The 22,575-nt window shown below is 42.4% G+C and overlaps 1 protein-coding gene across 5 annotated transcripts in view; it reads right to left on the reverse strand.

Annotated features, from left to right (window-relative positions):
• fars2 (phenylalanyl-tRNA synthetase 2, mitochondrial) overlaps window positions 1-22,575 on the reverse strand; it is a 241,273-nt gene that overhangs the window by 52,563 nt on the left and 166,135 nt on the right. For all 5 annotated transcript variants that reach the window (XM_030078798.1, XM_030078800.1, XM_030078797.1 and 2 more), the window contains exons 9-10: window positions 8,469-8,629; window positions 246-415 (exon numbers count right to left, since the gene is read on the reverse strand). In XM_030078798.1, coding sequence (XP_029934658.1) covers window positions 246-415; window positions 8,469-8,629 — 331 coding nt within the window. The remainder of the gene's footprint in view (window positions 1-245; window positions 416-8,468; window positions 8,630-22,575) is intronic.

The following is a 22,575-nucleotide window of genomic DNA, read 5'->3' on the forward strand; positions in this document are numbered from 1 at the left end:
GTGTGTGTGTGTGTGCCTCTGTGTGTGTGTGTGTGTGTGTGTGTGTGTGTGTGTTTATATCTGTGTGTCTCTCTCTCTGTGTGTGTGTGCCTGTGTGTGTGTGTGTGTGTGAATGTTTGCTCTTTGCATTTTCATTTTTGCATGTTTTGCGTGTCTGTTGTGTCTTACTGATTCATGCATGTGCCTGCGTGTGTGTGTGTGTTTATATCTGTGTGTGTGTGCGTGTGTGTGTGTGTGTGTCTGACCGGGGGTGTGTGAACTCGTCCTGCAGGCTCACTCGCTCCACCAGCTCTCCCCCGACGGAGCGCACCAGCTCGTAGAAGTCGTTCTGAGTGAAGCTCTCTCGCCCCGCCTCGCTCTCCTCCGGCAGCCAGAAGGAGATGTCGTTGTGGAGGGGGGGGTACTTACTGAGGGGCTGCGCACACACACACACACACACACACAGAGAGAGAGAGAGAGAGAGAGATGGAGGTCATTAAAGGACAATTCCAGTCAAATTCCTCCTGTTTACTAGCGTTGACAGCAGTTTACATTCCCTCCGTTCATTTTTTATGCATGCTGGGTAATCAGATCAATATTTCAATATTTTCCTCATTTTTTTTTCTCTCATTTTACACGGAGACGCGTCTCTCTGCCGGGCCGGGCTCCGGTGGAACCGCTGTGTCCGTCCGACAGCTCGCTGTTTTTACACTGCCGATGGAAAAAGGAGGCAGGAGCTGCTCTGTTTCTGCTTCAGTGCAACAACACGACCATGAAACCTCAACATCTGTGTGTGTGTGTGTGTGTGTGTGTGTGTGTGTGTGTCACGGTGATGGATTAGCTCACTCAGACATTTTCCAAGCCTGAGTTGGAGGTTTTTTTTTTTTGTTTTGTTTTGTTTTTTCAACGCAGATCGAAGTGAACATCAGTGTGACGTGTACAAACACACACGACACGCCTCTGTCTTGTCATCGGGTTTTGGAGTGTGTGTGTGTGTGTGTGTGTGTGTGTGTGTGTGGCGTCCACTGGACATGATGGACTGATGGGTCACACATCACAAACACACACCAGGACTGACACGGGAAACAACTAAAGAACACAGGACTTGTTTTCTTCCAGTTCAAGATATTTAACGTCAGAAAAATGTACAGAATCATACAAAACTAACCCTCTGTGTGTGTGTGTGTGTGTGTGTGTGTGTGTGTGTGTGTGTGTTGGTGTGACCCTCCCAGCCAATCACAGTGCAGCACCATGCCAGATCGACAGCGCCACAGCCAATAGGAAGCAACGAAACAGAACTCCGCACTCCAGAGAGAATCCGTTTTGGGCTTTTTTTTTCCCAGGATGGTGTCGGAACGCTTCACAGTTTGGACGGTTGTTTCATTCCATCGCCATCCTAGGAAAGGAAAACTCCCTGCCGGTGGGTAGCTTAGCCGGGGAGAAGGGGCTGTTTACAAAAGTTTTCATTCAGATCATGTGAGGGGGGTGAAAAATGTCAAATCTGTGTAAATGTGAAAAAAAAGACACCATGAATGACTGATGAATAACACAGACACATTAAAAATAATTGAATGTAGAAAAGTTGTAAATGTATGAGAAATAAAACTGGTCATATGAAAACTATTAAAAAGAAGCCCTACTAACTGGAGTTACTAGAGTAAGCTCAAACTTAAAAAAAAAAAAAATAATAATAATAAAATAAAATAAAATAAAATACAGTAAAGGCTGCTTTGTCCTTTGCCATCGCCTCAAACCTCAGAAGGTGAATATTAAAGTAAATCTATGATCAAAACAAGTTGTGTTTTTTTTTTTTTTTATCATTATTTTCATGCAGGAACTCGCCTCTAAACTGCACTGGCACTTTGATTTTATTTTTATATTTCTATTTTTGTGGTTTATTTTAATGCAGAGAGGTTGCATCTTGCAGGTTTGGCTCAGACTATATCTCCTGTTATTGTTGTTGTTTATTCATCTCCTCGACCAAAACAATTTCATGATTTTAAACTTTTTTTTTTTTTTTTTTTTACGTTCATCATCCTCTGCTCTCCCTGAGCTGCAGCCTTCCTCGCCTCGGTGTTTAATCGACCCGGCGCGACGCTGAGAAACAAACTGAAAGCTGCGTCTCCCCTGTGAGCCGGCCCGCGTGACGCCGCTTTAATGTTTCATTTAAGAAGAGAAACAAACAAACAAACAAACAAACAAGAGGGGGAAAAAAACGATGACAAGATGCAGAATAAATCCATCCTCTTTCCCCTTCCTTCTCTCTCGCCTGCACGTTTCACAAAAAAAAAAAAAAAAAACCTTCAAACAGAGAAATAACTCGGGGTGGAAACCAGAGGAGGACGTCATGCTTCTTCACCTTTTGAAGAAGAAAGATAAAAAAAAACAAACAGACAGAGCTCCACCTCCACTTTCCAAATGTCCTCAGTGAGTAAAGAGCTCGGCGGCTCACTGCTGAGTCACGGTTCAGAAGCGACGAGCTGTGCAGGTTGAGACGCGCTGACTAACGCTTTTCAACATGGAGACGGTTTGGATTAAAAATGAAAAAAAAAAAAAAAAAGAAAAAGAAAAATCAGCTTCGGTGCTCCGTGCAGACTGGCATTCCCCTCACTGGATTTTTAAACACACTAAAAAAATAAATGCAGCGACGACGGACCTTTAGCTGGAAAACCACTGTACCTGACTGGGTTGACAAATTTTTGTTTATTTTATTTTATTTTATTTTTTTAGCAAATGGTTCACTTTTATTTGGATTTCTGTTACTGAGTATGTTTTTTTTTTTTTTCACCGTTAATTTTTAGTTTTTGTCGGTTAAAAGAACAGCGAGGCTCGTCTGAAATTGAATGCAGCGAGATGTGGATGAATAATGTCTCTTTTTTTTTTTTTTTTTGGTCTGTTTTGTTCTGTTTGATGTCTTCGTCTCTGTGTTAGTCTTCATGTCACCTGCCTCGAGACTGCAGATGAAAAGTAGCTGTTTTTACTAATTCTGGCATATTTACATGGGTGTATCTCTCACACTAATGTTCATAAATATGCATTGTCCCTATTAAATAAACCAATAACAATAAAATAAAATAAAATAACTATAAAATAACTGCATAACTGTAAAATAAAATAATAATAAAATAATAGAAAATAAAACAAAATAATAATAATAAAATAAAAAAAATAATAATAAAAAATAAAATAAAATAAATAATAAAATAAAATAAAATAAAATAAAATAACAGCTGGGGAAAAAATTAGCTAATATTTTAACTAGAAAGACATTGGCTAACATGTTATGAAGCCATGAGCTGACATGCTGTTTACTACAGGAGAGCAGCAGCTGACGTGTTGAGGATTAATGCCACAGAGCTCCGACACACTTCTCTGCCTGGTGATGAATTACACACCTGGTCCTGTGTGTGTGTGTGTGTGTGTGTGTGTGAAGCATTCTCAGTGTAAAACAACTTTAACAACAAGTTTGTTTTGATGAATGGATTTTAATTAAGTTGGCCTGAATTTATCATTTCTTAGCAGCTATTTTTTTTTTTTTTTTTGGTTTCCTTAAGTCGAGGTCTGCAGGTGAGCCATGAAGCTGACTTAAGATGCTCTGTTTGTGTGTGTGTGTGTGTGTGTGTGCGCGCGCAGTGGCTCAAGAGTCAACAGTATTAGACTCTATACTGGACAGCTCTCTGGAGTGTGTGTGTGTGTGTGTGTGTGTGTGTGTGTGTGAGTGTGTTGTATACAAACATGGATCTAGCTACACGCGCGCGCGCACACACACACACACACACACACACACACACACACACACACACACACACACACACACACACAGGGACCCGGTCACAGCGGTCACAGTTCATTAGCGGGGCTTCCAGGGGCCGGTGGGGCAGAGGGGGCGAGGTGGCCGGTCTTTGCCCAGGAGAGGTGCACTGACCCTGGGCAGCAGATGAGCCGTGGTCCCCTGGTCCCTCTGGAGGAACCGAACTCATCAATAAAACCAACAGAGCTGCTGGCTGGACGCTGCAGGGACACCGACTCCGACTCCTTCCCTCCATCCCTCCTTTCTTTCCTTTTTTACTTCCCCACCTTCCTTGCTTTCCTTGCTTTCTTTGGTTTTGTCTGTTTTTTCTTTCTTTCTTTCTTTCTTTCTTTCTTTCTTTCTTTCTTTCTTTCTTTCCCTTATTTCTTCTTCCATTACATTCCATCTTTCCTTTGCTCGTTTTTCCTCTCAGCGTCCTCCATCCTCCATCATTCTATCCCTCCTTCCTTCTCTCTTTTCTTCCAACCTCTTCTTTCGCTTAGCTTTTTCACTTTAAATGTGCATCACACACACACACACACACACACACACACACACACATTACTTTATAGCAGGGGCAGAGTAACCGCTGTTTGAACTTGTACACACCCTGCTGCGAGTCAGAGTGACTGTGTGTGTGTGTGTTTCTTAGAATGTGTGTGTGTGTGTGTGTGTGTGTGTGTGTGTGTGTGTGTGGGCCGGGAGAAGTGACTTGTGCCAGCTGATGCGAGCCCCCACTGTCAAAATGTTTTATACATGAGGTTAAGAGCCTTGAAAACACACATTCTCTCCTTCTCTCTCTCACTCACACACACATACACACACACACACACACGCACACACACACACACAGGATGACAGAGTACAGCAACCTCTTGAAGTAAATGAGTGACATTTGACATTTCTGTGTGTTTTGCTGACGCTCTTGAACCGACTCACTTCATCAAAAAACAAAAAAACAAGTAAACATCAGGTAAAGGAACACAGCACTGCAGCTTATGGTGCCTTCAGGTGCTCATGGGAAACATTGTATTTATGAGTTTATAAGCTCATGAACACCATCTTGAACTCGTATTAACTAGATGGACATTCTCCTTTTTAGCAGGGAGGTGAAGGGAACTGAAGGGATTCACTTTGTCTTCTGGGTTTGATATTCAGACCAGCGAGTGTGTAAACGTGGCGCAGACGGGACTCGAGTGCACGAGGCTGCAGATTTTTGTCCAAGCTTGACCCGAATCCGACCGCCATTCATTTTTTTTTTTTTAAATTTATTTTTTTTTTTGTGTTCGAGTCTCAGATTTTGCTCGTCCTCCATCGCTAGCTTCCATTCACCATCTCAAACAGCCTGCGTGTTGCCTTCAGGGTCGTCACGTTGCCCCGAACAGACAGCGGGTCCATCACTCTTATTTTTTTCACACGAGAGTTTGAAAGTCACCTAAACCTGTACATAATTTTCAAATTTTTATCTGACCCCTTTCCAGTTGGGAAGCCAACTTTGAAGTTCCGGATGTTGGAGTTTTTCCAGCAGCCAGTGAACGCACCACCGGGCGTGTGATGTGACCTTTTCAAAATAATGCGACCACCGTAAAACAGGCATCGTGCACCGGGAGACACAAACTCCTCAACATCCTGCAGGGGAGGATGTTGAGGAAGGTGTCAGATATCGGACGGTTGTCACGGCGACCAGCAGCATCAGTGTGGTTCCTCAGCGCCGTATCGGTGCTGAAGCCGCTCACATCACACCAACATCCTGGCAGCAACGCCGCACCGACACTGCAGAGGACGGCCCTGTGGCCAATCAGCTGCAAGGCACACATCCTGCCTTCAAAATAAAAGCACCACCCTCGGTTATAATGCATTCGACGAGTTCTCTCTGAGTAAAGCTTTTATTTTGTAAACAGTGCGTGTGCTTATTTTGCACCATGGCTTGGCGTCTCTGAAAACATGGGAGCAAATTTCCAAAAAGGCGTTATTTGGATAAACCGATCACATACTGGTAATCGACATAGCTACTTAAAAAAACAAACAAACAAAAAAAAAAAAACGTATGACATACATATACATATCTGTCATTGATTAGTCCTCATCACCAGCTGTGGTGCACAACATCCTGACCATGTGAGAAATAACTGTATCTTATATATTTATTTTCAATGAAACAACAATATAAACCCATTAAACTAACACATTAAATTAATTATAACCATTATCTTAAAATGCTGATGAAGAAAAACAGGGTCTAACAGTGCTCATGGTGTTATTTAGTGACTTTTAAAGGGCAACAGATAAATCCTCGTTCCATTCCCTCCTGCTTAACATCAAATTAAATATTATTACATATTTCCCAGAGAGCCGGTAAGGAGACCCAGCAGGGCGAACACACACTCCACTACACTGAGCTGCACTGTATTATAGTGTAAATGCATTAAAGAGCTTCAGTATGTGTGAGTGTTACAGGTCTGCCTGCTGCTGTGGAGCGGCTGCATGCAAACAGAGGCGACGATAAAACTCAACTCCACGTGACACGAGAGAGAGTTCTGTCAAGTTTGTGCCAATCAAAGAAAACACTGCTGCAAAAAAAAAAAAAAAAAAAAAAAAGGGGGGGGTTATTGCAAGTATGTTGTCAACACACTAGAGTTCTCATCGGGCCTGAAAATGAAGACCCTACCCTAACCGGGCCCTACTGGGCCAGCCCGAGGCCCGACCCGACCCTACTAATTAGCCGAACTTTAGGGCCGACAGCCCGACAAAGCCCGGAAAAAAAAAAAAAAAAAATAATAATGAGAGGAAAAAAAAAAAAAAAGATCACCAAATTCACCATTATGTAGCAGCGTCGGTGGCTCAAATTCGAGTCGCAGTGAGAGAACGGACATAATAGTTGGTGTTGGTGCCAGGTTTATTATTGATAGTCACTTTATGAATGGGGAGCACATGTCGACTCACCTCAGTAGTGAAATCAGCTGTTTGAGAGGTTTTTTTTTTTTGAATGAGCTGGAGAGAGGGGGGGGTGAGCGGGGGAGGCTCACATTTTGCTGACCGCATTGCCGATGATTTTAAATGTTTGCTTCACAGTTTTTAACAATAAAGGTTTGAAATGCAGCATCGCATCATTGCTTTATTGAGTCAAGCAGGTCAAACTCCCTCGTCTCAGCCTCTCGCCGATATCAAAATGTTTGTTGATAGTCGCCTAATAGTTGGCGAAAGGCAGCTTCTCATGTTCAGTTGTTCATAAAACATGCTAAGTTGGTAAAGTTACTGTAGTTCTGCACAAAATGGTTTAATTTAGCACTAAACTGTTATCCCCGTTCTTCTCTCTCTGTCTCTCCGTCTGCTTCATGCCTGTGTCATTTATATTTCGTCCTTCAACGGCGACAGTGAAACACAGAACCAGAACCTGAAGCCCGACCCGACCAATTCACAGACATTTTAGGCCCGACCCTACTTGAAAATGTCAGGTAACACACCAGTGACGGCTTGAGAACTCTACAACACACACACACACACACACACACACACACACACACACACACACACACACACAACTGTGGAGCAACAGATTTTTACTCTATGTCTTTAGTGAATCTGAAAACACGTCTTGTCTTTCTTCCTCTGTTTTTTCCCTCCGTCCACACTAATCCGCAGTTTTCCGAAGACGGAGCGTTTCCGAACACTCTCCGGGGTTTGAAAGCCGGAAAGCTCCAGCCCGGTGGTTTTGGTGTGGGCCGGGAAAACTCAGCTCCGTGGAAACGACGGCAGGAGATCGTCGCGGGATCTGGTGACGCCCTCTGTGATCCACTGTGAGGATCTGGAGCTGCGTGGGACTTTTACACGACCAAAGTGGATTAACACGCCAGTTAAAACTCCCAATGGGAAACCAGCAGGTCCTGATCATTTGACCCAAACAGAAAAACACAAACTGCAGCTTAAATCCACAGTGAACCAGCTGAGCCGTCACTGGTGTGTTAGTCACAGTGGAAATGTGAAAGCTCGCGATCTAAACCCCCAAATCGATCAGATTGATCCGTGATGAACTGATCAGGTCCCAGTCAGACAAAAAAAAAACAGAAATGAGTCACAAGTCAAAGTTTGTCACAAGGAATGTCATGAGAACCGCTATCATGAGCTGCATCTGCTAGCAAACAGAGTCCTCTGCCAGGGACTCAAGAGCTCACACACACACACACACACACACACACACACACACAGGAGGTTACTGAGTGTAAATGTTCAGGTGCTACTCAGTCAAGCAGAGAGACAAATGGCCGAGTGAACCTGAGGAATAACAAACAGGAAGAGGAGACTGAATACCAAGAGAGGAGAGGAGAGGAGAGGAGAGGAGAGGAGAAGAGAGGAGGAGAAGAGGAGAAAGGAGAGGAAGAAAGGAAAGGGAAAAAGAAAGGAGAGGAGGAAAGGAGGAGAGAGGAAGGGAAAGGAAAGGAAAGGAAAGGAAAAGAGGAAAGGAAAGGAATGGAGAGGAAAAAGGGAAGAAAAAGACAAAACAGTGTGTGTGTGTGTGTGTGTGTGTGTGTGTGTGTGTGTGTGTGTGTGTGTGTGTGTGACCGTCCATTTATATTCTCTCTCCACTGAGAGTCTGAGAAGTGGGTGGTAAACATTTGGCAGTCTGTGTATACATCGCTGTGTGTGTGTGTGTGTGTGTGTGTGTGTGTGTGTGTGTGTGTGTGTGTGTGTGTGTGTGTACCTGGAAGGTGACGGGCTGCTGGATGTCTGGCAGCCTGAACTGCTGCAGGAAGCGCTCGTCCTGACTCCAGAAGAGCCGGATGTCGGGGATGCTGTAGAGCACCATGGCCAGGCGCTCCAGGCCCAGCCCGAAGGCCCAGCCCAGCTTGTGTCCCGCGCCGGCTGCACACACACACACACACACACACACACAGAGAGAGAGAGAGAGAGCATAATGCTGTTTAATCACAAAGCAGCATCGCAGTTTGTTCGCCTGAAACCTGGAAGCAACTTCACATTTTGAGGATTCAGCAAAACAAATAAAAAATAAATAAATAAAATGAATAAATAAAATGAAGCCTCTGCACTTCCCTGTCATTCGTTCCTTTATTCTGAAAAAGTAAATTAATAATAAGTAACTTAATATAATATGTAAATATAAGTTAATTAATTAAACAAATGGAAAAAAATAAATAAATATAAAAATATAAAAAATAAAAACCGCCACAAAATATGCACGATAATTTAAAAAATGTTGTGAGCTTTCTGATGAAAATAATTAGAATTCATAATTATTATAATAATTCATAAAGCACACATTATAAAATATATACAATGATAAAAATATAAATTTATTCATTTTTTTGTTTGTTTATTGATTCAAATAAATTTCATGCAAGTAACTAAATAAATACAATATATAAATATAAATATAAATAAATAAATAAATAAACAAAACCATGAACATTGTTAGATAAATATAAAAACCTAAAAACTCTTAAAAATGCGAATAATTATGTATTTAAATTTTAAAATATAAACAAGCATATTTAAGCCTGTTATGAGCTTTCTGATGAAAAAATAATTTGTATTGAAACAAACAAAAAAAAAATCTAAATTATTTGTTATTTTATTTATTAATTTATTGTAAGAAATAAAGAAAATGTCATGCAAGTTTTAAAGGGTTGACAAAAACCAGCTGAGCTGCTGGGTGGATTTTTAATTTTATTTTTATGTCAGATAAACATAAAAGCATGAAAATATGTTTGAAAAATACGATAAATGATGTAAACCAAAATTCAAAAATACACAAAATTGTTTTCCACAGAGATTCTGGACCTCTCTCTGAATTTCACACACACACGTTTCATGCTGTGAAACTTAATATAGTGAGAGAGGTGTGTGTGTGTGTGTGTGTGTGGGTGGACAGGTGGCAGGTGCTGCTGTTACTTAAGTGAACCCACTATATTATTCAACACTTCAACTTAATGTGGTCGATAAATCTATACAATCTCATCTGGCCGCCTCCCACACACACACACACACACACACACACTGACAAACACACACTCACTCACACACACACACACACACACACACAGTCACACACACTCTCACTCACTCTGACATGCTGTTATTTTCTGATACTGTATTGATCGCCCAGGAGGGAAGCTCTCGGCGCCCGGCTCGGCGAGCGAGGTCAGCCATCGAGCGCCGAGCCCCGAGGACGAGTCCAGCATCTTGCTCAAGGACACTCGGGCAATAGGAGACCGACCCACAGCGGACTGAGCTTGTGTGTGTGTGTGTGTGTGTGTGTGTGTGTGTGTGTGGGCTGAGAAACATGCAAACAAAAAAGTAAAGCTTCCATCTTTGTTTCTCGGCGTTCGTCTCTGTGTTTCTGCTCTGCTCTTCCCACAGATCACCTGTCAATCAAACTGAGTGGGCGGGGCTTAGTGGGGCCGCGGCGTGCCGTTCAATGTCTTCTAGCTGAGTGTTTACGACACTGCGACCCTGAAACCTGGAGGTATGATAGAAACCGTACAACATCATAACGTAAGAGTTTTTCTCCACTATTAAAAAAATATTGTAAAGTGATGAAAATAAAAGGTGTTGTGACGTTACAAAGCCACAGAGTCACCATGAACTTTACCAGAATACTCAAAATCCCCCTTCCTCTGACTTCCCCAGACTGAGACCAGATGTTGGACTCTATTCTCACCTCTGTACGTCCAGTGGTTCACTTCCTATGGCTAGCATCTCGTGTTAGCTTAGCATAAAGACTTGAAGTCTATGGGAGTCGTTAGCCTGGCTCTCTGAAGCTGTCTGAGTCACACAGTGGATGATGCTGGTGATTTAAAAAACACAGGACAGCAGTTTTAGGTGAAATTAATTTATCCACTGAAATCTGATCCAGCATCACTGCTCTGTTATTTAAATATAGAATTTTAAGAATTATTGATGGAGTTTTCTGTAAGTTTTAACAATATATTTTAGGGAAATTTTCATCTTTCTTTTTTACTCCAAAATTGCAATTTTTTCACCTTTTTAAATAAAAGTAAAAATATACAACATATTTAAAAAAAAAAAAAATGCTAGAAATTATGCACAAAATATAAAAAAGTGTCAGTCTTATTAATGTCATACATATATAAATGTAGTTTTCTTGTGAGTTTAAAAAATGTTTTTGGCTAATTTTCTATTTTTTTTATTTTTATTTATTTATTTATTTACTATTTTTCTAAAATTAGTAGACACACATTTTTAATGTGTGTCTACTGTTCTGTGTCAAACCTCATAATTAAAAAAAAAATAATAATATCTCTCTCTCTCTCTCTCTATATATATATATATATACACACACACACATATATATATATATATATATATACACACACACACATATATATATATATATATATATATATATATACACACACACACACACATATATATATATATATATATATATGTATATTAACTTTTTCTTCAAGATATCCTACTTAATGTCATAATTAAATTAATCACATCACAATGACTGGCATTTACTGCATCACACATGGTGCTATGAATGCATACGCTGAATATCACAATAACTTAAAGCATAATAACAAAACAAAAAATAGAAAAATATTCATACATTTGTGTAAACCACAAAAGAACAATAAAACTGTGACAAAAACAAAAACGATGAAAAGAAACAGTGAGACACATAAAAAAAAAGAGATGCATGACTAAATCAAAAGGAGATTACAAGGCGACGCTGACTCGGCCTGTTGTTATTATTATTGATGACTAATCGGATTACATGAGTGATTATCAGTCATCAGCCGCCGTCAGAAAGCGAGAGCGGCGGCCTGACCGTCTGCTGCTGAGCGGCGTCGGCGTCATGGAAACGTTTTGTCAGGGAAAAACGAGCTGAAGCAAAATTATGATGTTGTTTGAACGGGGCGATCGATGCGCCCGTCTGATCCGTTTCATCTCCGGGTCGAACTCCGCTCTCCGCGTTCCCGGGCGGCGCGAGGGCGCGGCGGCCCTGCTGGGACCGCTTCAAACCGCCGGCACGTCAATCAGCTCGCTCTCCCTCTGATAAACGGCCGAGCGAGGCGGCGAGACCAGACGAGACGGGGCGGGAGCGGGAGAGGCAGAGCCGGGGCCTTTTCAAACCGGATTAATTATGGAGAAGCCGTCCACCTGACGCTCCGAGGTGAAAATGCCCCGGAGCGCTGACCGGAGATCAGCCTCTCTGCCTCTGATCCCAACCCCGGCTACCAGTGGGGGGGAGACTCCGCTGACTCCAGATCAGCGTCTGGGGAGAATGTGGGAGTTCTCCAATGTTGAAGCACAGAGGATAAAAAAAAAAAAAAAAACTTTCATCATTCAATATCTGTAAAACTGCAGGTTATCCTCAGCTAATCTTAAAAAGCGGCAGAATTCATCTAAATTCTGAGCGGCGAATCGTTTTGTACGAGTCGCTGTCTCGTCTTCTGGAACAAAACTCCTCCATCGCTGCGAGGCAGGTCGACAGCAGAGGGCAAACCTTCGGCGGAATAAAGGATTATGGGTAAATCCCGGGGTTTTGAGCGTTTCCGGGCCGGGAGGAGAGCGGGACGCCGGCTCATTGAGACGCAGCCGAGCCCCTGTGAAGTGCCGACCCTCCAGGAGCGGGGCCGCGGCCTCGGCCCGGGCCCTGACCCGCGGTTTGAGGAACACAGAAAACAGGGGGGGGGGTCTTGACAGAGGACAGCTGCCATTTGGGGTTTTAACTCAGAGCTGAACTTTTCAAATGAGTTCTCGTCAGGAGGAGCACTTCCTTCAAAACTGAATAAAAAAAAACCTCCTGGCATGAAGAAGGACAGAGACGGAGACGACGGAGAATTCAACAAACCAAAACTCAAAACTCAAACCAAACCAACAAACCAAAGCTCAAAAATACCAAAAACAAATAAATAAATAATAAATACATAATAGCATGAAAATGAGCAAAATAAACTGTCATTATTATTTTTAAAAAGTCAGATCAGTGATGCTGGACTGATGTCAGATTTAGTTTTAGGGGGACAAATAAACCCTGAAAATTAAAAAAAAAAACAAAAAACAACAAATTATTATTATGAATTAATTATCAAAATACGTTGGAAAGGTCAGATCAGTGGTGGTGGACGTCAGATTTAAAGGGTAATTCTGGAGTTTTTCAACCTGGGTCCTATTTTTCTTTGGGATCCAAACGGGACTCAGAAAGGGACGTAAAAGTTTTGGAGCTGCGACCAAACAGGACGAGTTTGCCTTTCAGAAAAACAAAGTCCACTGAAAGTGGTTGTTGTTGTCACAGGCAGGTTCAGACAAGGCTCCCCGACAGAGACAGAGGTGTGTTTACCGTCTTAACAGAGGTCTCACTCTGTCCAGACGGCGAGCACAGCCCTGATGTCCTCGTCTGACCGGGACTGCTGCTTGTTTTTCTTTCCTCTGTTATGTTTCTGCCACAAAGCCGGCTGCTGTGCTGACATCTGGACTGATCAGCTGCACTGTCGCCCCGCCCACAGCCAGGCAAGCCCCGCCCACAGCCAGGTAAAGCTCCGCCCACTCATCTTAGCTCCACCTCAGAGCTGGAGCAGGATTACACCTGCCAGCCGAAGAGGAGAGGAAACCCTCCGTTAAAGCTCTTCCACCAAAATAAAAGCACCGTTCCAAGAGTGGAGAGACCTGCTGCCCATCTGTACGGATCCTTCCCATAATGCAACACTCCAAGCCTATCAGTGGCAGAAAAAAAGAACTCCCAGCGGACATGACTTTGACGGGTAAATCTGCCTCATGTGAGCACATCGCAGCCCATTTTACAGCTGCCGGCTGAAGCATTCCAGCTCAAAAATACACCGATTCCAAAAATAACGTCTTTACGTCAGTCATTTGGACCCCAAAAAGGGGGAAAAAAAACAAAAATAATAATGATGACTGATTTTTATTTATCAAGCACATTTCAAGCAATAAGCACCAAGTACTTCACAAGGTGAGAAATTTCAAAATAACAGAACAACAGAAACATGAATGAACAGCTGTAGGAGCCAAACTTATGCATATACACACGAGTGAAAGACATAAGCAACGTTATCATCAATTGCAAAAGCTTAAAAATTTTTTTTAAATGTATAGTCCTCAAATTGAAAAATACTGGAATTATCCTCTGATACCAAACAAGAAGATGCTAAACATCATCATCACCTTATCACTACCTAGATAAGAACATGTGCAATTTTAATATCTCAAAAGGAAAAAAAACATGGACGATATCAAATTTTGTTGCCAGGTTAGTCTGAGACGGTGATCGCTCTGTTCTGATTTTTTTTTTTTTTTTGGTTAAGTTATTGTATTTTCTTCGTCAGGTTGGAGTCATTATTTTTTATAATTTTTTATTTATTTATTTTTTTTATTATTTGTTATTATTTTTTATATTTATTTTTTATTATTTGTTATTATTATTTTTAGAATTGTTTTTTATTATTTTTTATTATTATTTATTCTTTTTTTTTTTTTTTTTTGAAGAATCTTTAATTTTCACTGTTGCTGCACTTAAAATGTAAAGTCAGTGTGAACACATGGTCACGCATCGCGTCGCTGTAATATTGAGATATTTGGCCCATCGATGTATCACAGTATCACCCGGAGAGCCCGGCCAGCTGGACACCAGAGGAGGAGGAGCGAGGGAGCAGAGAGAGAGAGAGAGAGAGAGAGAGAGAGAGAGAGAGAGAGAGAACACACTCCTCCTCTGCATCCTCCCATCAGGCTGCAGGGTAAAGAGCGACAGGCCGAGGCCGCCGCCCGGGTCAGGGGTGGGCGGGGCACCTCGGGACGCGAGCTGGACATTTCTCTAAATATTTGTGCGTGAGGGCGTGCAGCTGGACACACACACACACACGCACACACACACACACACACAGACACACACACACACACGCACACACACACACACACACACACACACACACGCAGGACGCAGACTGAGTGGGAGAAAAGAATTACCTGGTCTGATTGGAAATGCTTCTGCTTATTATGATGATGTGTAACCTCGCTAACCCTGCTGCTACGAGTGTGTGTGTGTGTGTGTGTGTGTGTGTGAGGCTTTACACACACACACACACACACACTTCCTCGTTTACATCCTGGTCTCGTCGGCTCCGGTCCAATCAGCAGTCGGGGAATGTGGTTTCTATGCTAATGAGCGCGGGGTCGCGGGGTCGAGCGAGATGAGGGAACACGCCGGAATAAATCTGCACTTCATGATAATAACCAACAATCAATCAGCACGCGGCCGCCGCCGTGACCCCGCCCCCTCTGCCTCCTCCTCCTCCTCCTCCCCCTCCTCCTCTTCCTCCACATCTCCTTCCCTTTTTCCTTCCCGCTCCCCTCCTCATTTTGCTTCCTTCCTTTTCCACCTCCTCATCTCCTTCTCCACTTTTTCTTACCGTCTCCCCCTCCTCACCTCCCTTTCTTTCTCCCCTTCATCTCTCCTTTCCTTTCAGCTCATTTCATTCCCTTTCTTTTCTCCTCATCTCCTTTCCTCAGTCGTCCTCCTCCTCCTCCTCTTCCTTTCATCATCATCATCTCTATTCCCTTCTTCATCCCTTCTCTCCTCTTCACTTCCTTTCTTTTCTCCTCCTCTCCTTGGCTTCATCCTCATCTCTTTTCCTTTTTTCTTCTCTCCTCCACTTCCTTTCACTTCCTCCGTTTTTCTCATCATCTCCTTTTCTCCTCCTCACCGTCTCCTTTCATTCTCCTTCCCTCATTTCCTTTCAGCTCATCTCATCTCCTTTCCTCACTCCTGCTCCTCCCCTTTCTTTCATCCTCATTTCCTTTTTTTTTTCCTTCCCTCTCTCCTCTTGGTTTCTTTCCATTCCTTCTTTTCCTCCTTATCTCCTTTTCCTCTTTGTCTTCCATTCTATTCTCTTCCTCTCTCCTTTTCCTTTCAGCTCCTTTCCTTTCCTTTCTCCTCCTCCTCCTCCAACCCTTTCCTTCTTTCCTTCCCTTTTTCTCCTCATCTCCTTCTCTCATCCCCATTCTCTCCTTTCCATTCATTTCTCCTCATCTCCTTTTCTTTTTTCTCCTTTTTTTTACCATCTCCCCCTCCTCCTATTCTTTCCTTTTTTGCTCATTTCACTTCCCTTCTTTTCTCCTCCTCATCCTCTTTTCTTTCTTCTTCTCCTCTCCTTTTTTGCTTTCTTCTCCTTTCAAACTTTACTCTCCTCTTTTCTTCTTTTTTTTCTCTCCCTCCTCTCCGTCCTCTCTCCTCTCGTTTCTCTCCATCCCTGCGGTGATGTTGTGGTTCGGTTCCTGCGGGTCGACTTCGACATAAAAACTAAAACTAAAACTCACCACAGGAACGAGCTCAGCTGTGAAATAAAGAGCAAAGAACACGCAGAACCTTTTAACGTTTAAAACAATAAAAAAAAAAAAAACCTACAGCCACTGGAGATACAGAGGGACTGGTCTATGTTAAGGTGCAGGACCGGGCTATAAACTGGAGAAATCAAAGTGTTCACCTGGACTTTAAACTGGAGATATAAAGGCACAGGTCTGGTCTATCAACTGGAAGCTTACAGGTGCAGGACTTGTCTGTAAACTGGAGACAGAATGGTTTCGGACTGGTGTTGGAACTGGAGATATAATGGTATAGGTCTGGTCTACCACCTGGAGATATGACAGTGTAGGACTGTGAAAAAATTGAAATGCAAAGGTAGAACACTGGTCTATAAACTGGAGATATAAAGGTGTAGGATCAGTCTATAAACTGGAGATATAAAGGTGTAGGCTCAGTCTATAAACTGGAGATATAAAGGTGTAGGATCAGTCTATAAACTGGAGATATAAAGGTGTAGGACTCATTTATACACTGGAGATATAAAGGTGTAGGATCAGTCTATAAACTGGAGATATAAAGGTGTAGGACTGGTCTATAAACTGGAGATATAAAGGTGTAGGACTGGTCTATAAACTGGAGATATAAAGGTGTAGGATGAGTCTATAAACTGGACATATAAAGGTGTAGGCTCAGGCTATAAACTGGAGATGCGTGTGTGTGTGTGTATTCATCACAGCTCCAGCGTCTTCCTCTCCTCTCACTAAACCAGATCAGACGCTGCAGGCAAATCCACTGTCACTGAGGCTAATGTAGTGCTTTCAAAGAGAAAGTCTTCACACACACACGCACACACTCACACACACACACACACACACACTCACACACACACTCACAGTGATGTATGTGAGTGTGACGTGTGAGCGGCGGCGGTGAAAGACGCAGATAAAAAGCCTGACTGACGCTTGAGAGCCAGGAAGCACGTCTGAACTTGTATATATATGTGTCTGTCTGTGTGTGTGTGCGTGTGTGTGTGTGTGTGTGCGCGCACCGGTGTGTGTGTGTGTGTGTCAGGAAGCAGAGTGTCATCTAAGTGAGGCGCGCTGTGGCAGAGACGTCAGCCACAACAGATTGCACGACACACAGTGAGAATAGATGGCCCGAGACGGCCTGCGTGCGTGTGTGTGTGCGTGTATGTGCGTGTGTGTGTGCGCGTGTGTGTGTGTGTGACAAGATGAACCCCCAACCCCACTCCTCCCCCTCCCTCTCTTACTCACACACAGCTCTGCCATGCCAGGCCCCCTCCGTCAGCCAATCAGGGAAGCTTAGAAGGGTTGGGGGAGTTCGCTCTGTGTGTGTGTGTGTGTGTGTGTTTGTACGTATACGTGTGTGTGTGTGTGTGTGTGTGTAGCACTGCACCCGTCTGCCGATGACATCATCACTCGTGATGGTCCCTGGCGGTCACATGACCTGATGCACATGCACGGGCAGATTTGTGATTTCTAAGATCCTGTAACAGTTTCCATAATGAGCTGCTGGGGGATTAAAGGACCATTCCACTCATTTTTCAATGCTGGGCCTTTTCACTGCCCCACATTTTACACGTCAACAAATCATTCCGCAAATCACGCGAGGGGTGGGAGTGTAGCGACTCGATTCGCAATACAGGATTCATGATTTAATATTCTCGGGATTAAAATATGACTTTTTTTTTTTTTCCTGGGGCAAAATTAATGCAAAAGAGTGCGTTTCCTCCTTCGAAACATTTTAACCCTCTACGCTCCTTTTATTTATTTTTTTTTACATTCCAAGATTTGTTTTTTAAAATCCAAATTTAATTATTTAATTACACACACACACACACACACACACACACACAAACTGAGTGCAAAAATTGTAGAAAAAAAAAATTAGCCAACATTTTTTTTAAACTCACAAGAAATCTACATTCATATATGTATGATATTAATAAATTTGACCTTCTTTATATTTTTTTGTATTTTTTAAAATGTAAGCATTTTATAGTAGTAAATCATTTGTATATTTTTATGTTTATTTAAAAAGAAAAGGTTTAATTAAATCCGCAATTTCAGAGTAAAAAATTGCAGAAAAAAGAAAATTATTAATTCATATTAATATTAACGTTTTGATATTGATATTAATATTTTTTAAAACTACATTAATAATTCTTAAAATTACATATTTAAATATCAGAGCAGTGATGCTGGATCAGATTTCAGTGGATAAATTAATTTCTCCTAAATCCGCTCTCGTGTTTTTTAAATCACAAGCCGTCTCATTTCAGCTCCACATGACCCACCGTGTGACTCACACACCTGCAGAGAGCCAGGCTAACGACTCCCATAGACTTCAAGTCTTTATGCTAAGCTAACAGGAAATGCTGCCCATAGGAAGTGAACCACTGGACGTACTGAGGTGAGAATGGCGTCCAACATCTTGACTCAGTCTGGTGAAGTCGGGAAAAGGGGTATTCCGCTCAAAATGTTAAAGTGTTCCTTTATGGGGTTACTTAGGTATTCAACAATAAGGGTCAATTTGAGCTCAGTTGATAAAGTTGTGAGTAAATTTGAAGGTGACAGGAGGGTTAAACTAGTTTAGTGTACGAGCTGCTCAGAGGTGCAGTCGGGCCTTGCTAACCTGTTTCCTGACAATGTCCAGGTAACGGTGAGGTAACGCTCGACGCCGGTGATTTTAACACTAACTGGTGTCGGATGCATCACTTCCTGTGCGGCAGGAAGGAGCGACAGAATGAGAGTTTCTCTGAGCCGACGGAGGAAGACGGAGGAGCCGCATCGCTGCTGTAGAGAGCCATCCATTTCCTTTGAATAAGAAAATGTGGATTATTTCAGTTCCTGTGGCTGTGGGAGGTTTTTCATATTCATGCGCTTCATTCATTCACTGCTTTCCCTGTCACACACTCTCTCTCTCGCTCTGTTTTCACCCCTCTTTCTTTTCCCATCACTTGTTTCTTTCCCACACCTTTTTTCTCACTTCTCATTTATACATTTCCTCTCCTCCACTCCTTTCTCCTCCCTCCTCATTCCTCTTCTCTCCGTCACTTCTTTTCTCCTCCCGGCACCATTCATCCATCCTTCCTCCCCTTCCTCCTCCTCCTCCTCCTCCTCCTCACCTCATCTATTTCTCCTCCACATTTCCTCCATCACTCCTTTTTGTCTCTTTTCATTCGCCCTGAGCTCATTCATGCTAAATCGCTTGGCTTCGCGCGGCACTCCATCACTCTCTTCTTCCCTCTCCTCTTCCCTCCATCCATCCTCTTCATCCGCCTAATAGCTTCTCTCCCTGCTTCTTTTTTTATTGTTTAGTTCTTTTTTCGTTTCTTCTTCTCTTCTTCTTTTTTAATGCCAGCCTCACACCTCAATGTATTAAATCATCATAACACCGACGTTTTGTCTTTGTGCTGATTCCAGCCAGGGTGGCGCCGCTTTAACGCTCAAATGAAACTGTGACAAAAAGGAATGATGACAGATTTTTACACTTTAATATATATTTATATGATTTTTGTACTTTACTCTATTACTCCACTTAAACAAGAATGAGCCGTAACATTTTTAAAGGGGGAAACAAGTGTCTACAGAGTTTAATTTAATTCTTACTAAACCTTCTCAAGAGATATTTTATCGAACTTTAAGGCAGATTTCTTGAAAAATTGTATTTTTATACAAATGTGCAGGTAAGTGTAAATTCAAGTATGATATATTCAGTTTTGTGCTCAGCATTTTGCTACAGGAATATGGTTCATTACTGATGAGATGACTGTAACCCTAACTAACTCTAACTCTAACTCAAAACAACCAAACAAGACTATTTTTTTTTAACACAGGAAAGTCAAACATCGTCTGCATAGAGTGAGAGTTTTGTAACATCAGTTAAAGTGTTTAAGTGGAAGAATTAAGACCTCATAAATTCAAATTTAAGACTATTCAAGGACTTTTAAGGCTAAGAACTGTACCAGCTGCTGGACACCGGGAGTTTCAGTAGACGACTAATAATGTAAATTACACTTTGAAATTTTATAGAAGAGAGACTGTTGAGAAATGATGTCTTAATGTGCCACATTAATATTTTAAGGTTAATCTTGTGTGTTAGAACCTGTGGAACGTTTTTAGTGAGTTTTTAGTAAATTTGTAACTTTCTGAAGCATGAAACACAAAGCTGTTTTATTATGTCCACTGGAGCAGATAACATGTCTTATTTTATTTATTTATTTATTCATTTACTTATTTGAGTATTTGAGTATTATAGAGGTTGTAGCTCACAACCACATTTTAATGGAGGATTTAGTGATCATGTCACACGTACAAACAAATTGGAACCAAAAATGGTTCTTTTATGATATCATGGCATGAATGGAACAACAATCTGCACTCTCTCAGCTCAGCCTGGACTTTTCCCGCCGGTCTGAGGGGTTGATCTGGTGACCATCTGGTTCCAGGCTCACCTGTCTCACCTGCAGAACACCTGCAGCGACGCGACGTGAGGGAAACATCCGGGACAAAAACAGGGCCAAACAAAAATCAGAGACCGTGAGAGCGAGGCGGGGCTCATGATGAGGAGTTGATTCGTTTGATAACCATCAGGGCGGATATCTGACCGCACAGTTATTGAATATATTTGGGTTCCTCTGCAGAACCGGGAGGGAAAGTCGCGGCGGCTCTCCGGCATTCTGAGCATCGATGTGGAAGAAACAGGAAGCCGTTTCCCCGTTCTGTAGCGATCTGCGCGTCGTGTTGCGTCGCGGTCGTGTTCCTGCTGCCGCGCGGTCCGTCTATAAATCATGCTGCTGGAGAGCAGAGGAAGCTGCCAATAGTCCATTTAGGAGCTAATGGTGACAAATGAGTCTTCCTGTGCCTGAGATCCAGCCGGGCTAAAACACGAGCCTCGCGGCGTTAACTTGTTGAGCCGAACACGCCGAGCCTGTCTGACACCGAGCGAGCTGTGATGACCCTGTTTACACCGACGCTCAGCGCTCAACGTGACGGCACATCCTCATATCCAGGGTGATACTAATAACACCGACTCTGAGAAAAACACAGATAACATGAGCGCTAATGCTGATATGGACAACATTAATGTCAATACTCACACCGATACCAATGATGGTTCCACAGAGGAACCCTTTCAGCCAGGGGTTCTTTAAAACACCATTTTTAAGAAAGTTCTTTGTAGGAACCATTGTTTTTTTTTTCTGAATGTAGGTTCACATACATGGAAAACCACAAAAAATTGTTTCCTCGCCTGTGGATCGCCACGATTTTTCAAGGACAAACTGGAAGACTTGTGTCCAGTGAGTCGTCTTACAAAGATTCAAAATGGACAAACGGTGCAAAACGGCGTCAAACTGATACTGAAACTGTGAAATTAGACGCTGTCGACATGCTGTACGCCCCAGTTATTTATCTGCAGGCAGCACTGTGAGCCACCGTGTAAAAACTGCAACTTTACTCCTCAGTGACCGACAGGAACATGAACACACACCTTGTAATTAGTGAACCTGTCAGGTTAGAGGCTGGGCCGGGGTGTAAGGAAACACAATCAATTACGCTACACTTACTTGAGGTAAAACACACATTTTACATTTTAATTACAGAGAAGCACAAATCCACCGGGACAGATGAGCTGACGTCTGCAGGGAAACGTGGACTAACGAGCACCACAAGGTCCAACGGAGCACCCAGAGCTTCTTTTTGTTTTTTTTTTTTGGTTTTTTTGGTTTTTTTTGCAGGAAACCCCCAATAAAATTCTGCCTCTCTGATCACCTGTGGAAAATTATCACTGGATAAAATTATGTTTTTTCATAAAGCAAAGCAGAAAAGAAAAATAAAACACAGTGAAACATGCAGCTGGAGACGGACCAGAAGATGAAAAAGGGGCCAGAGGAACTTCCAGCGCGATGCAAAATGCTCGTCAGAGAAATGAAGAATAAATAACCAAACAGATAACTTGTAAGATCATGTAACACCATGCATGCAGTCGACTGGGTCACAGTTTTGACTGAATTTTAGACGCATGACACCTGACACGCCTGTTTTCCAGCTGAACCGTGAAGTTAAACCGTCACTGGACCGCCGTCACAGCACTTACAGAAGATAAGATAAGATATACCTTTAGATACCTTTAGATATTCCTAAAGATATTCCTTTATTAGTCCCAAAGTGAGGAAATTTCAAGCATTACAGCAGCAAAGTGGATAGCAAAATATGAAGCATAATTTACATTATAAACAGTATAAACAGACAATAAATAGCATAAACATTATAAACAAGGAATACAGAAAAAAATAGAAATATGAACAATTTAAACAACAGAAGAAAATAACCTAAACCTAAACACAGAGAGGATTGTTGGATTATTGGTTTTTGTCACAGCTACAGTCACAATGTTCAATAATAACCAGCAGCTGGTAGCTCCGCCCACATTCTAAAGGCTTTGCCCCGCCCTCACTTGCATGCAGCAAGTCAGC

Source organism: Myripristis murdjan, chromosome 20 (genome assembly GCF_902150065.1).
Source record: "Myripristis murdjan chromosome 20, fMyrMur1.1, whole genome shotgun sequence".
Taxonomy (NCBI): domain Eukaryota; kingdom Metazoa; phylum Chordata; class Actinopteri; order Holocentriformes; family Holocentridae; genus Myripristis; species Myripristis murdjan.